Source organism: Bos taurus, chromosome 11 (genome assembly GCF_002263795.3).
Source record: "Bos taurus isolate L1 Dominette 01449 registration number 42190680 breed Hereford chromosome 11, ARS-UCD2.0, whole genome shotgun sequence".
Lineage (NCBI taxonomy): Eukaryota > Metazoa > Chordata > Mammalia > Artiodactyla > Bovidae > Bos > Bos taurus.
Window position 1 is genome coordinate 32909209 of NC_037338.1, and position 16398 is coordinate 32925606.

General features: G+C 40.0%; 1 protein-coding gene across 18 annotated transcripts in view; it reads right to left on the bottom strand.

The window, feature by feature from the left end:
* NRXN1 (neurexin 1) overlaps positions 1-16398 on the bottom strand; it is a 1252733-nt gene that overhangs the window by 633810 nt on the left and 602525 nt on the right. For all 18 annotated transcript variants that reach the window (XM_059891018.1, XM_059891016.1, XM_059891017.1 and 15 more), the window contains 2 exon segments: positions 5977-6358; positions 4701-4891 (listed from right to left, as the gene is read on the bottom strand). In XM_059891018.1, coding sequence (XP_059747001.1) covers positions 4701-4891; positions 5977-6358 — 573 coding nt within the window.

A 16398-nucleotide genomic window follows, 5' to 3' on the forward strand; every position in this document is an offset into this window, starting at 1 on the left:
GGACCCAAGGAACATTGGGACTTGGGGAGGAGGCAAAGATGACCCTTCTCTCCATCTTTGTTCTTGAACTAGATTAACGAATGAGCAAGACTGACCTCAATTCAAATCCCTGGGTAATAAATTGCAAGGAGTAAGTAAAATAACCTCATTTAAATCTATTTTTTTTAATGTAAAAATTAACTTTGAATAATAAGTAGTTCCCTAAACAGTATTTTATAGTGTCAGAGACTGTGTAAAATAGAAAAAAAAAACATAAATAATAAAAAAATCCATTTAGTGTTTAGTAGGGATTTAGCAGCAGCAGCAGCAGCAGGGAGTCAATATATAGGAGCTCCTTCCCATGTACATACAGATGCAAGCAAACAGATGTGTCAAATTCAGGAACAAGGGAAGGGACAGCAGGAGGAGTTAAGCCAACCCTTTCTCTTTCTAAAGGGGGCAGGACCCAGAAGTTCCACAATACAAGTAGGTACAGCTGTGTTAGGCAATCACTGTGTAGAGCGAGTTTCTGCTGCTCTTTCCATAGCAAGAGCTTGTACATAAAAGCCAGAGAGAATGGGACACAAACAGCTGGGAAATAAAGATGAAAGCAAAACTGTGTCAGCGGGGAGAGACATGCAACCCCCTGAGAACGTGGCAGCGTCATGAAAGACAATTTAAACAAGGTCACAGGCGGGAATTCTTCTCAGAGATCATTAGACTCTCGCCCATCTCTGACCACCTTCTTCCCAGTCAACCTTGGGAACGGGATAATCAGCACCTAGCTTGCACATTTCCACACAAACCACTGTCTATATAATGAAACAGAGCCACAAACAAAAGCATGTGTTATTCTGAAGACTAACGGCGGAATTCTGGTTGGGCAAAAAAAACAAAGTTGGCTTCCCAGCGCCAGCGGAGACTAGGGAGATGCTTCCCCCGCCCCACCAGCCTCCCAGATGGCAGGTTTTGCAGCCTTATGCTGCCCTCTAGTGTCTTTTTCTGATATGGTTCTGTAAGAAAGAAAAATATTTCCAAGGCTCCTGAAGCAACCAAAGATCACTTTGGCTGAGAACTAGGAAAACAAAAGTAAAATCCTAATATGAAAACAAAAGCAGGCTTCGCACTAAAATTCGAAAGTGAGTTAAATTTGGCCTCAGCACAGACACTGCATTTGTTCAGGGCTTTGAACTACAGCATCTGGATTAGTGAGTGTAGGAGACCTGCATTGGATCCCTTGGTCTGGAAGATCCCCTAGAGAATGCAATGGGTACTCACTCAGTATTCTTGCCTGAAGAAGTTCATGGACAGAGGAGCCTGGTGGGCCCCAGTCCATGGGGTCGTAAAGAGTCAGACAGGTCTGAGCAACTAACACTTTCACTTTAAAAATACAGACACCTGGCCTTCCCTGTACATCATTCTCAAAAGATCATTGCTTCAGTCTGTCTGAGAAGGGTGCAGAAATATGAACCCCATGAACCCCACCACATAACTGATGTTTTTAATCAGGGAGACCTCACGCTGAGAGGAACTGAAGTATGTGGCAATGACCGTACACAGAGTGTAGACTAAACCTGATCGTTTTCTTTTCATTCTATAAGGGCCAAAAAAGTACAAAATAAAATCATTATCTAAAGTCAGTCACCTTTCATTGTTCTTGCATTTAGAGTGGCTGAACCCTTCATGACTAGCTAGCGTGCCAAGGAAACAGTGCTGTTAAAAAGGAATGAAATTGGGTTATTTGTACTGATGTGGATGTACCTAGAGTCTGTCATTTAGAGTGAAATGAGTCAGAAAAAGAAAAACAAATATAGTATATTAACTCCTATATGTGGAATCTAGAAAAATAGTACAGATGAACCTATTTGCAGGGCAGGAATAGAGACGCAGATATAGAGAACCGATGTGTGGATGGAAGGCGAGTGAATTGGGAGATTGGGATTGACGAATGTGCTCAGCCACATGTAAAATAGATGGATGGTGGGAAGCCGTGGTATAGCAGAGAGCTCAGCTTAGTGTTCTGTTTTGACCCAGAGGAATGGCATGTGGGGTGGGGTGAGGGAGGTCAAAGAAGAAGGGGATATATGTATATATATAGCTGATTCACTTCATTGTACAGCACAAACGCAACACTGTAGAGCAACTAGACCACCCCCCCAAGAAAAAAAAAATCAGAGTAAAGAGCGCCTGTGGATGTTCTCCTTGCTCACTGAGCCCTCCTAATTCCAGGGGCATCCAGGTGGGAAGGAGAAACAATGTCTCGTTGCTCCTCCTTCAGGGTATCTCTGAGAACTTCCCTCCTCTAATACTCTACTTGGTGATACCTGATTACTTTTGGAGTCCTGATGTGGGTCTAGGGAATCCTGTTCTCTGCTCTGTAAATGTTCGCTTAGTGTCAGCCTTCTTGGAACAGAAAGCTCTTTGTGACAGGAACCCTACTGCCCTTTTCTCTGCCATGCTCTCCACATGGAGCACAAAACACTTAGTTAATACCCCTCATCTGACCAGGGCCCCTGGCCGCACACACCAAAACGCCGGGCTTGCAGAAGCTGGGAGATGGCCACACCAGGGCCACAGCTTCTCCCCAGGTTCCCTCTTGCTGGGGACGTACAAGGCAAGGGGGCTCCGTGGGGTTGTTGTTGCCTTTGGATCACACATCCAACTGCGGGTCCACAGCTTTGCCTTTTAATGTTTGAGTTTTAATTTTAGAAACTTGTTTTTACTTTCTGGCATGCTCTGGTAAGCCTAAACACAAAGGAATTTCACAAAGTAAAGGGGGACATGATCATTAGTATAGAATCTCTTTGTCCACCTGAGAAATTTACCTCAAATGTAAATCGTGTTATTTTTTTAAACACAAAGGCACTCAGTCAGATGTCAAAAGTTAGCATCTTCATATTATATAAAATATTATTTTCAATTCATAGTTTTCATTTTTATTACAGATAAAGCCTTTCTTGTATTCAGAATCAGGAAACACTCCATGCTTTAATAAAAATCAGCTCTGAGGGTTTCTTAGGTTTGTAAAAGTCCCTTCCACCACTAGAAAGAATTCCATATGATGTCATCCAATTACCCTCACTCTGATTTTTTAAGGAACAATAGGCAAATATCTATTTCTCAGGAGACAGCGTCCTACTTGTCCTATAACACACCCACTGCCTGGCACTGCTTCTCGCTTAGGTCTGAGCAGTTCTGTGCATGTCACAGACTTCAGCCGTGAACTGCCTCTTCCAGCCATTTTAGCCTCCCACCTGGTGTTCGCAGTTTCTAGGGAAGCTCATTTATGCTTACCGAGGTCTCTTCCTACACAAACAGAACCCCCAGCACACTGACTGTCACAATCTCTCCCTGTTCCTTGACAATTACCACCTGAGCCTGCTGTGCAAAACGGGGGCCCCCCACAAGATAGGGACGGAAAATGCCCCCTCTTCACTTAAGTCAGACAGAAGAAACAGGGTTAGCCTGTAAAATAGCATTTCGTTTGAGCTGCATTTTACTTTTTGAGCTCACCTATTAGATTTGTGGGCATAAACAGGCTCTCTTTGTAGTTAACAAGAGGCTGACTCTGAGGCAAGGGTTACAGCCATCACCACATACTTTATGTTAGACAAATAAAGTACCGGGATTGTAAACATATTCTGCAATTACAGAAAGTGAAATCCTTTTCTTCTTTCACCCTGCTTAGAAAGAATATTTTTTTCTCTAGAAAGAAAGATTTTCTCTTTCCAGTTCCCAACTCCGCTATGTACTTGTCTTTCAAATCAAAGGGAAAGATCTTATCAATATAAATGAACAGCTCTTGCCAGGCAAACATGTGACCATGATGATTCCCACAGGGCTTTGGAATATATCAGGACAGAACAGAAGGAGCCATGGAGGGGGCGTGTGTCAGAACTGAGGTTATGTTTTGGTCTGCTGAAGCAGTCGTTTTAACCCTATGCAAGTCATTCAAAGCTCAAATTTCCTGCAATCATATTAAAGTGCTAATAACCACTTGTTCAGTGTTTGCTGTCATGGTAAATGAGACAGAAGCTGTGGATATGCTCTGAGTGAATCACAAAGTCCCATTCAAATAGACACTTCTGTTATTTTCTCCTATTACTGACAAGTTTTTCAAGCATTTTGTCTTGCTCATTTGAGTAATCAAGTATCAATAAGGAAGGAAAAAAGTCTGTTCAGACTTTCTAGCAGCTGGTGAAAGAATATTTGCATTGGTGTATGTGGGTTGGGCAGATTCATCATCAGAGACTCAGGGTACAAGCCAGCCTCAGACCCCTGCTGGTCAGGGGCTCCCTATGTATCTAGGAAATCTCACCAATAAAAGAAAACTAAAAAGCTCTAGAAGAAACTCATTAGGTATCTGGTTAACTTGACTCCAGATTGATTAAAAGCTGTTGGGACTAAAAGGTGTTGCAAACACCTACTTTTCTTTATAAATAACATGACTAAGAATACATTTTTCTCACTCTTTAAATTTTAATCATGCATGCATTCTTAGGTGTTGTATTTTTTGAGCTGCTATTAAAAATACATATGTTTCTGCCATATAAAAGGAGGAACAGACACTTGTGTGCTGTATTATTAACATCGTGCTAGAGATGAAATTCTGGTCAGTCTTTGCAGAAGGCACACACACACACACGCCCCAAAGCCAAGGACGTGCCACATGTACACAGCCACGTGTGTTCCTGCCTGCTGCTCTGACTTTGCACACTTACTCTTAAGGTCCAAGTTCCTGGCTCCTGCCGTGATTTGCGTTGTGATTTTCGTGTCGATCTTTACAGTGTGGAGGTTGCTGGTGTCCCTTGATATCATCACGTTGTGCCACTGATTGTCATTAAGAGGTTTATTTGAGCTCCCTTTGATGAGGTTAGCACCATTTCCCAAATCAAACACGTAATGTAAGTACCTGGGAAAAAAGGGAAGGTGAGAAAGTGCCATCACTGTTTGAATTTTTTGATGGAGTCACACTACATATTACAAATATGAAGTCTCTTTTTCAGCTGGTTTTGTCTTTGCTAGAAATCACGAGAGTGAGTTGTACAGAAACATGTAGGAAACACTACTCAGTTTCGAGAAGGAGGATTCTTTATGGTCAATACAGGAAACAGTGAACATACTTCTAAAATGGCGGTCCACATTCCACTTCATCACTGTGGAAAGTAAATATCTATCGCTACACACTCTCTGCTGTCACCACTTTCTCCATCCTCTGCCAACCACCCAAATTGGCAATCCTCAGCTTCTTCCACCTGGATTCATAGATCTTCCTAATTTCCCTGAACCTGTGCACGACCTTCCCTGACTCTCCTGAACCTCTACACAAGGCCATCTTAGGAAACTTCCTGGTGGTTTTCTGATAAATTTCTGTGTTCACTTGTATCCCCGCTGGTCATGTGCATCCATGCACCTTGTAGTTGGTGGAACGCAAAGTGTACATGAGAGTATGTATATGGACACCCCTGGTGGCTCAGTGGTAAAGAACCTGTCTACCAATGTAGGAGACTTGGATTTGATCCTTGGGTCAGGAAGATCCACTGAAGTGGAAGTTTCAAGATAATGTCATAAAAATCTTTTTAAATTCTTCAAGAAACTCTGACATAGAATTAAGCTTTAGTTAAATGGGATACTGTGCACTTGAAGTAGTCTGATTGCATGCATTAGCTATTTAACTTAGCACAAATTAGCCGACAAGTGTGTAGAAATTCTTTTGTAGAATTACCATGCACATAGTAAAGAAATGCACATGTGAAGAGTAAGATTTATGTAATGCCTACAGTAAATTAAAACATTATTTTTACTTTATGTATGGAAATTTAGGTATAAAGAACTGCACTGAATCCCTCTTAACTTTATAAGATACATAAGAAGGGATTTAAACAAATGCGTTATTTGCAAACCACCTTCCCTCTTCTGCTAAATATATAGTTATGGAAAATGAGGTTCATTTTCCCAAAGCTCTAATTATTTGTCATTGAACAGACCTACACTTACCCTTTAACTAACTCAACCACGATAAAGTCGTTTCCATCCCCACTGTTATACAGAATTAGTCCATCTAGGGATGTTGTCTTGAACTGGAAAAAAAGATGCATAGACGTGTAGGCTTGCAATGTAGCTAAGGCAACATAGCTTGATTTGGTCTTAAAGGTGACAGGGTCTGCTATGATGTTCCTGAAGCCAAACCTGGCATTGAGCTCACAATAATCTATGTCGCCATTTTTGCACAAGTCAATGTATGCCATCCCATTAAATGTCAGGCTCTGCAGGTGTCCAATGAAGTTGGAGGGAACAGAAGACAGATACCGGCGTTCCGTGATGATCCCAGTCTCTATATTGTGGAACTCCAGCCTTGTATGATCCCCTGCCATTTGACCTAAAAGGGAAGATGGTCTATTACTATTTTCTGCATCTCCAGGGCACTTTCAACTTTAAAAAACAAACAAAGAAATGACCTTACAGGGTGAGACTGAATCAGATAATATTAATAAAGCTTTCTTAGCTCAAGTTTTAATCTCTGCTCCAAAATTTACATTCACTAAAGTTGTAGAATTTTTTACAGGTAGAAGAAGAAGTGAAGAAAGGAAAGGAGGATTGGTAGGAAGGAAGAAGAAAAAGGAAAAGGAAGGAAGGAAGAGGGAGAGGGTGGGAGGGCCAGAGAGAGGGAGAAGGACTAGGGGCAATGATTGTCCTGCATCATCCCAACAGAAAATCATATATCCCAGGTCCACGTTGATGTGATGTTTGTCTTTATTGAGAATGTACTTCAAGAAAAACAAACAAACAAAAAAAGCAACAGTGTATTGTCCAACAGCAACAGAAATATTGAAGACCTGCTGACTGTTCTTCCAATATGAACCATGAAAATGTGTTTGAAATTAAATACGTACTTTGCACCTTCTCTTTTTGGTGCTGAATAATTTCCAGTCTTTCCTAGACCTAGTCTCCTAGTCAAGCAGAATTTCTGTTGATCTCTTCTGGACCTCTGCTATTTTCCTTGCACTTTGGATATCAAAATTGAGTACAACATACTGATTCAAGGCATGTCCAGTTTTTAGAATACCAGTAAAATTAGTCCATATTACCCCAAGGTATAATCTTAAACACCATAATGTGAAGCTTGGTTGCCAAGTTATTTAGTGATTCACTCTTTAATTCAACTCCATCCCTGTTCATCCCACCATCTTTCTGTACCAACCCCATTAAATGCTTACCTAGTCCTGTCTTTACCTCCAGAGTGATAACTATACCTACCATCAAGGTTGAAATAAAATTAACAAAGATGTGAACTTGTTTTCTAAAGCACAGCAAAATTATTCTTATCATCACTAGTAATTTGTCCCCAGCATCTTGTTCTTGTCTAATTAAACTGTCATTCAGTTTCTTTAGAAACTCAAAAATGTCATTTAAATTGCAATCAAGTTCTTCCAGGTGTTAGCTTCATTATTCAATTTGGCATAATTGGAAAATGTATTGAGCTTACCCTATCCCATCATCCCTGATATTAATGAAAATATGAATTAGAACTGATCCCAGTCTCAGACCTGAGAAAAGGCACTGAACCTTCTTCCCACGTGTAATGAAGATTGAACATCACCCGTCCTGGGCCTCCAGCCAGTTGGACAGATTTCCATTTCTTTCGTCAAGACAATAAAATACTAGGTGAGATTTGAAAAGAAATCTCTGTGATTAAATTATAAAAGGCATACTTTTTGTTGTGCAATAAAAATTGCTGGCATACTCAATTGATTTTGATACTAATAAACTCATTGGTATTAAAAGCTCTCCCCCGAGTGGTACTTAGCTCTTCTTAATTCCTGCACCTCTTTGCTAGTCCTTGATCCTGACAACAGTTCCTGTCGTCCCTTACTATGCTGTGGGTTTTTCTTTTTCAGTTATTAGTTTGTTCTGATTCCTTCTCTGCGAATGTGTTTTTTTTTTTAAGACAAAAATTACCACTATAAATAGCTCTCTCTTCTCTCTTCTCCCCAAGATGCCTCTTTCTTGTCTATCCCATGCAAAAACGCAACGGGAAAGAGCAAAATCTGATTCCTTGTTGGATCTGTTTCTTTTACTTCAACCTTTGCATTTTGTTGCTTTTGTAACTATAATCACTAAAAGGATGCTGTCTATTTATAGCTGTAAGCATACATAATGTCCTTCTTGGGGGGGACGTTGCCTCTCCACCTGAAGATTAAAGTGCCTTTGCTTGGCTCACAGGGAGACATTCTGACTCTGACACCTGTGAATGGCTGCAGAAAAGAGGATAATTAACACATCCCCTCCCCAAAGCTGGCCAAGCCAGGAAATATTTTGCAAGGATTTTGGCCTTTTTACTTTACTTAGGTACCTCCTCACCCTCTCTGTTCTGTGAAAGAAACTAGGAAACTGGCATTCAGACCAGACAAGACTCTAGGACACTAGTCTGCCACCGTCTCCAATGTCTGGCTTTCTGAATAAAGTCACTATTCCTTGCCTCGGCACCTTGTCTCCCGATTATTGGCCTATCCTGTGGCAAGCAGATCAAGCTACAATTCGATAACAATAATATTACTAAATCCTTAGAAATTCTGGTTTCTCCTATGACCTCATTTTTTAAATTAATTAATTTATTTTAATTGGAGGCTAATTATTTTACCATATTGTAGTACCATACAGTGACATGAATCAGCCACGGGTGTACCTGTGTTCCCCATCCTGAACACCCCCTCCCAACTCCCTCCCCATCCCATCCCTCAGGGTCATCCCAGTGCACCAGCCCTGAGCACCCTGTCTCATGCATCAAACCCAGACCGGTGATCTATTTCACATATAGTAATATACATGTTTCAGTGCTATTCTCTCAAATCATCCCACCCTCACCTTCTCACACAGAGTCCAGAAGACTGTTCTTTACATCTGTGTCTTTTTTGCTGTCTCGCATATAGGGTCATCATTACCATCTTTCTAAATTCCATATATATGCATTAATATACTGTATTGGTGTTTCTCTTTCTGACTTACTTCACTCTGTATAATAGGCTCCAGTTTCAGCCACCTCATTGGAATTGATTCAAATACATTCTTTTTAATAGCTGAGTAATACTCCATTGTGTATATGTACCACTGCTTTCTCATCCATTCATCTGCTGATGGACATCTAGGTTGCTTCCATGTCCTGGCTATTATAAACAGTGCTGCCATGAACATTGGGGTACATGTGTCTCCTTTGATTCTGGTTTCCTTGATGTGTATGCCCAGCAGGAGGATTGCTGGGTCGTATAGCAGTTCTAGTTCCAGTTTTTTAAGGAATCTCCACACTGTTCTCCATAGTGGCTGTACTAGTTTGCATTCCCACCAACAGTGTAAGAGGGTTCCTTTTCTCCGCACCGTCTCCAGCATTTATTGTTTGTAGACTTTTGGATCACAGCCATTCTGACTGGTGTGAGATGGTACCTCACTGTGATTTTGATTTACATTTCTCTGATAATGAGTGATGTTGAGCATCTTTTCATGTGTTTGTTAGCCATCTGTATGTCTTCTTTGGAGAAATGTCTGTTTAGTTCTTTGGCCCATTTTTTGACTGGGTTGTTTATTTTTCTGGAATTAAGCTGCAGAAGCTGCTTGTATATTTTTGAGATTAATTCTTTGTCAGTTGGTTCATTTGCTATTATTTTCTCCCATTCTGAAGGCTGTCTTTTTACCTTGCTTATAGTTTCCTTCATTGTGCAAAAGCTTTTATTTGTTTATTTTTGCTTATTTCTATTTATTTTTGCTTATTGCTATTTGTTTATTTTTGCTTTTATTCCCATTACTCTGGGAGGTGGGTCATAGAGGATCCTGCTGTGATTTATGCTATGACACCATTTTTATCCCCTTCTTCAGTTTTATTCAGTGACCTTGATACTTCTCTGTGTGGCACTACCTCTTTGGTATCAAATAAAATTATCCTTTAATCACTTTCAAATACAAATCTCTAGTGGTGCCAGTAACATTTAATTAAAAAGCTATATAGAATGAAGAATCTGCAAAGGTAAAAAAAAAAAATGACTTGGGCTTTTACATTTCCTTATATTGATTATTTTATCTTTTTCATTATATTAAAATCTGAGTCTTAATCTGGTGGACCCACCCAGATCCTGAAACTATCAAGTTTCTTTTTAAAAGCTACGTGAATGAGCCAACTGATAGTAAGGGAGTATCCAAAAAAATATTTCTAATACTTGAAATTATATACTACTCTAAATTGTCCATTTATTGGCAGCTCTGAAAGACGAAAGTACATTGTGCAGCAGAACTGAGGAAGAAGTTCAGTGATAAAAATAACATGTAATGTCTGTTTTCTTTTCTCCAAGGAATAGAATATGTATGCAGACCATAAATAATAAAAAAGTAGTAAAACAGTATTGGAGCAACCATGGCCCAATTACAAGAAAAGTCATTATGGCCCATGTTCAAAAGCCTATTCTTTCTTTAATAAGCATATATAAATCACCTTGACAGTAATGGCAGATATACTTGCTCATGAAGGAGAATTAGCACCTAAAAGCCATTTTCCACTAAGAACACATTAATGGCTGCCTCTCAAAAATCCTTTATTTTTCAGAATTTATTCTAATGTTTAATCCTCAGTCAGCAATGTTGCCACCTCTAGTGCTGTATACATATATTGACTAAGGAAACATAAAGGACACTGAAGGAGAAATATTGTTAAGGCTCCACTCATTAAAGAACGCAGCATCTTTCCTAGACATTTAGTGGAAAGGAGAATTTGGAATTAGCAAAATGCTTCTGATCAAAGCGTCTAGGGTATCCAGGTTGATAATAATCTCCATTAAGAGTCAAACTTCTGGCTTGTGTTGTTTGTGTACAAACCTCAATTTCTAAATCAAATCTTTTTACCAAAACAGATAGCAAGATCTACTATTTTATGTTGGGTCCTACTCCGAGTTGGGTTACATTTCTGCTGCAGAACAAAAGGATCCACCACCCCCCACCCCAGCCTTAGATCAACTCATTGATTCACTAAAAGGTATTGAAAATTACCAAGAGTGGGCTATATGCATGAGTCAGGTGCTATATTAGGCAAGTAAGAAATAATGTTGAGAGGACCAGACTTGGCTCCTATTTTCACAAAATTCATGGTCTACTGGGGGAAGGCAGACAAAACCAGGTAAGAAAATAATTAACTATATAATGATAAAACTGAGAAAAAACGCTAGGTATTTGATACACAGCAAATTGTGCTGGTAAATATGGGACGGGGGCAAGGGCTTGAGTAGATATTTAAATTAAAATTGAAGGACTAAAAAAGGAAAAGCCACATTAAAAACTGTAAGATAGGAATGGAAAGGTGGATTCCAGAAAGGAGAAACAGATCAACAGAGGCACTTGGGAGAGAAAGAGCCAGGGAGTGTGGCTGGAGAGGCATAAGTAGGTGAGGTTAGTGCTCAGATGAGATCGGAAGAGGAAGAGGTCAGATATCACAGTGTCTCCTGATTATATTAGGAGCTACTGAAGGGTTTTAGGCAGACATAAGCCATGAAACTGTGTGTGTATGTGTATTTAATCTTTCTAATGTGGATATTTATTTTTTGGGGGGCTCCAAAATCACTGCAGATGGTGACTACAGCCATGAAATTAAAAGATGCTTACTCCTTGGAAGAAAAGTTATGACCAACCTAGATAGCATATTCAAAAGCAGAGACATTACTTTGCCAACAAAGGTCCATCTAGTCAAGGTTATGGTTTTTCCAGCGGTCATGTATGGATGTGAGAGTTGGACTGTGAAGAAAGCTGAGTGTCGAAAAATTGATGCTTTTGAACTGTGGTATTGGAGAAGACTCTCGAGAGTCCCTTGGACTGCAAGGAGATCCAGCCAGTCCATTCTGAAGGAGATCAGCCCTGGGATTTCTTTGGAAGGACTGATGCTAAAGCTGAAACTCCAGTACTTTGACCACCTCATGAGAAAAGTTGACTCACTGGAAAAGACTCTGATGCTGGGAGGGATTGGAGACAGGAGGAGAAAGGGATGACAGAGGATGAGATGGCTGGATGGCATCACTGACTCGATGGACATGAGTCTGAGTGAACTCCAGGAGTTGGTGATGGACAGGGAGGCCTGGCGTGCTGTGATTCATGGGGTTGCAAAGAGTCAGACACAACTGCGCAACTGAACTGAACTGAACTGAATGTGGATATAATAGACTGGAGACAATTTGAAGTAGACTGTTTACGTCAGAAATGGAAAACCATGGACAAAATTAGATAATTGTGCCAATATAATTTCAGGATTTACTAATAATGTATAGAATGCTGGAGAAGAGGGATACGATAATGATGACTTCTTCCAGGCTTGGGTAACTGGATATGCGGTGAATAGAGTTCAATGAAGGACATATACACTAACATATACACACATACAAAACACATAATTCCAGATTATTTTTTTGACAGTCTAGGGGATAAATTGAAACCCCAAAACTCCCTACATTGGGATACCAAGTAGTGTATAGGACACTTTCTCATCTGAGTCCTGGGGAATCTCTCTCTTCTGGAGTTTCTTTGCTGGCAACTGCTTATCCTCATGAGCCTCAGTGTGGTCAGACATTCCCAGGAATGACCTGAGTATGTACTGTATTGTTTTCAACTTGACTTAACAGTATATAAAACTCTGATTTAAAGATGTAATCAAAATATAGGACTTTGCATGAAGAGTCTCCAGTGATTTCTTTTATTTATTTATTTTCTTATTCAGTGATTTCTGAACTTGCTGTCAAATTTAGTAAGAAATCGCCATTGCTTTTCTGATGCATGGCTAGTTTCATGTGGCCATTAAAATGTTTGAAAAAAATTCCATTCCAAACTGAAGGCTTAATGGCAAAGTTCCACTGCATCTTTGAAAACCTTTCTATGTCATATAACTCAAGGCTGACTTTTTATTATTATGAATTGTTGACTTTCATGATATCTTTGGCAAAACAGAATTTCCCAAATATGAATCACCCATGTGAAAACTGATCAAGGTAAATTACTGTGAAAAACAAAAAACAAAACATTGTCTTGAGCTCTGAGCAGCAAGATGCTGGGAGCTGGGGGAAGGAAAGTGCTGGAGTGGGGTACTGGGGGAGTTGCATAATTTGGGTAAATTATCAATGCTTATTTGGCTTATATACCCATTCATCTTTTAGCTCTGAGAAAGAACAAGTTGGTTTTCACAACTGAAAAAATGTTCAACTCCTACAGAACAGAAAGAAGATAGAATATAATTTCTGCTCTAAGGCCTTGGCAGTTTTGAGAAAGAGTAAATAGAAGGCTAATTTACTGAAATGCTAGTCTATACTTTGTTCTTCCTTCAGTTCTAAGAAACTAGCCTAGTTCCTTTTAGCACTTTGCCTCAAAGGCTATTTTTTTCTTGGCAAAAAGTGGAAGACAACTTTCTGGAAAACAGTGCTTTTCCAATCTTTTGTGAAGGCATAGTTTGCAAGATGTTCAACAAAGGAAAAAGAAATGAACAAAATGCCTTTATGGTCTAAACTAGATTTACCATTGACTGGGAGAGAGATGAACATCGGTGGAATTTAGCAGTACTGAGCACCAACATCCTGTCATCTGATAAGATTCAGGGGTTCAGAGAGAATTACTGAGGTCAATATAGGAGGACTGAACCATAGTTCATAGGCTGCAAGAATCAGCAAAGACTCTTTGCCCCACTTAGGACAGGAACAATAGGGTTCTTATAATTTAAAGGACAAACTAGAAGAACTGTCTTTTTGGTGAGAATCAGTGAAGACAGAAGCCAACAGGAGCTTCTGCATGATTCAGGGTGGGTGGGAGTAGGGGCCACATGACTATGATTAAATATTCTGTAAACCCAGAAGAAAGGCCTAAGGTCTCATTTAAATTGATATTAAAGCCATTAATAAATGTGCCATTTCTTGCACACCGCAGTTGGTGGACTCAGACTTATAATTTTATTAATACATGCTGGGGGGGGGGGGGGGAAACTCTCTGAAAAAAATGTGTCTGCCGTCCAAAGTTGGACATCTCAAAAGGGAGTCTTTTTTCTTTCAGATCATGAGCGAAACTTTACCAATGACCTATGAATTCCTAATGAAGTTGTAGGTGCCAGAGTTTCCCAAAATTAATCAGCCAAGGAGACACAGGTTACTTTACCATGAAGAAACAGGCCATGCCCAGGAGCAGAAGAGTGGAAACATGTTACATTAGCTTACAAATCATGTCCCTGGAAGCAACCTAGATGTCCATCAGCAGATGAATGGATGAGAAAGCTGTGGTACATATACACAATGGAGTATTACTCAGCCATTAAAAATAATACATTTGAATCAGTTCCAATGAGGTGGATGAAACTGGAGCCTATTATACAGAGTGAAGTAAGCCAGAAAGAAAAACATCAATGCAGTATACTAACGCATATATATGGAATTTAGAAAGATGGTAACAATAACCCTGTATACGAGACAGCAAAAGAGACACTTGTATAGAACAGTCTTTTGGACTCTGTGGGAGAGGCAGAGGGTGGGATGATTTGGGAGAATGGCATTGAAACATGTATAATATCATTTATGAAACGAGTCACCAGTCCAGGTTCGATGCACGATACTGGATGCTTGGGGCTGGGGCACGGGGATGACCCAGAGGGATGGTATGGGAAGGGAGGAGGGAGGAGGGTTCAGGATGGGGAACACATGTATACCTGTGGTGGATTCATTTTGATATATGGCAAAACCAATACAATATTGTAAAGTTAAAAAATAAAATTAAATTAAAAAAAGAAGAAGAAAATAAAAAAAAAGAAAAAAGAAATCATGTCCCAACAGTATCAATTCTGAGTACTCCTTTGAATCCATCATTTATTTGTTCCTATTTCTATAAGCAAACTACACCCATGTAAGTATCTATTCACTCTGCTTCCTAACATTATGTTCACTGCTGCTGCTGCTGCTGCTAAGTCGATTCAGTCGGGTTCGACTCTGTGCGACCCCATAGACGGCAGCCCACCAGGCTCCCCCGTCCCTGGGATTCTCCAGGCAAGAACACTGGAGTGGGTTGCCATTTCCTTCTCCAATGCATGAAAGTGAAAAGTGAAAGTGAAGTCGCTCAGTCGTGTCAGACTCTTAGTGACCCCACGGACGGCAGCCCATGGGGCTCCTCCATCCATGGGATTTTCCAGGCAAGAGTACTGGAGTGGGGTGCCATTGGCTTCTCCAGTGGTATATAAATACATGGCAGTAAACAAAGAAATGATATATTGACTGGAAGTTGAAGAAGTCAACTCACTAATGTAGAATATAATTATTCATTTAGGAGTTTGGTAGGAATCTATGCAACTGAAAAGATGTATCTTAAATTTTAATGAAAATTAGCTGGTGATTCTGGAGAAGGCAATGGCACCCCAGTCCAGTACTCTTGCCTGGAAAATCCCATGGATGGAGGAGCCCAGTGGGCTGCCGTCCGTGGGGTTGCACAGAGTCGGACACGACTGAAGTGACTTAGCAGTAGCAGCTGGTGATTCATTTAGGGAACATTTCTGGAGTTTTCTGCTTTGATATTATTTTCATACTCTATTCATCACTTCCTAATGCAAAATAGTTGCACTGATTTAAAAAGCAGGCTAACACACAAGTGTTATTGAATACATAAGAATGGGAGGGAATAAACATAACTGAAATCCATAAGATTAATTGTATGTCAAATGAATAATATAACTACACTCATGGAAAAGAAAGGAAGAAAAGAAGAAACAAACTAATCAAAGTTATTTGTAAATAGTATTTGACTATATACATTAAATCTTAGGCAGTAAGAAATAAAAAGAATCACAAATTAATCCTGAATTGCTTTTAGTCAGGTTATTAGTTGTGGGATGGACAATGTAAAGCAATTCTGAAACTATCATCAATGTGTTACTGGATTGAGCAAATGGGAAAATGACATCACTGGGAGCCAAGGTTCCAAATTGGAAGAAGAGACATGAAAACATGAAATGGGCATCTAGGTTGCTTCCATGTCTTGGCTATTATAAACAGTGCTGCGATGAACATTGGGGTACACGTGTCTCTTTCCCTTCTGGTTTCCTCAGTGTGTATGGCATTGAAACATGTAAAATATCATGTAGGAAACGAGTTGCCAGTCCAGGTTCGATGCACGATGCTGGATGCTTGGGGCTGGTGCGCTGGGACGGCCCAGAGGGATGGTATGGGGAGGGAGGAGGGAGGAGGGTTCGGGATGGAGAACACATGTATACCTGTGGCGGATTCATTTTGATATTTGGCAAAACTAATACAATTATGTAAAGTTTAAAAATAAAATAAAATTAGAAAAAGAAAAAAAAAAAAGAAAACATGAAATGGGGAAAGAAACAATGCTGTAGAAACGGTCGTGCTAGTGTGAACTCATGTTTTCTAAAATATA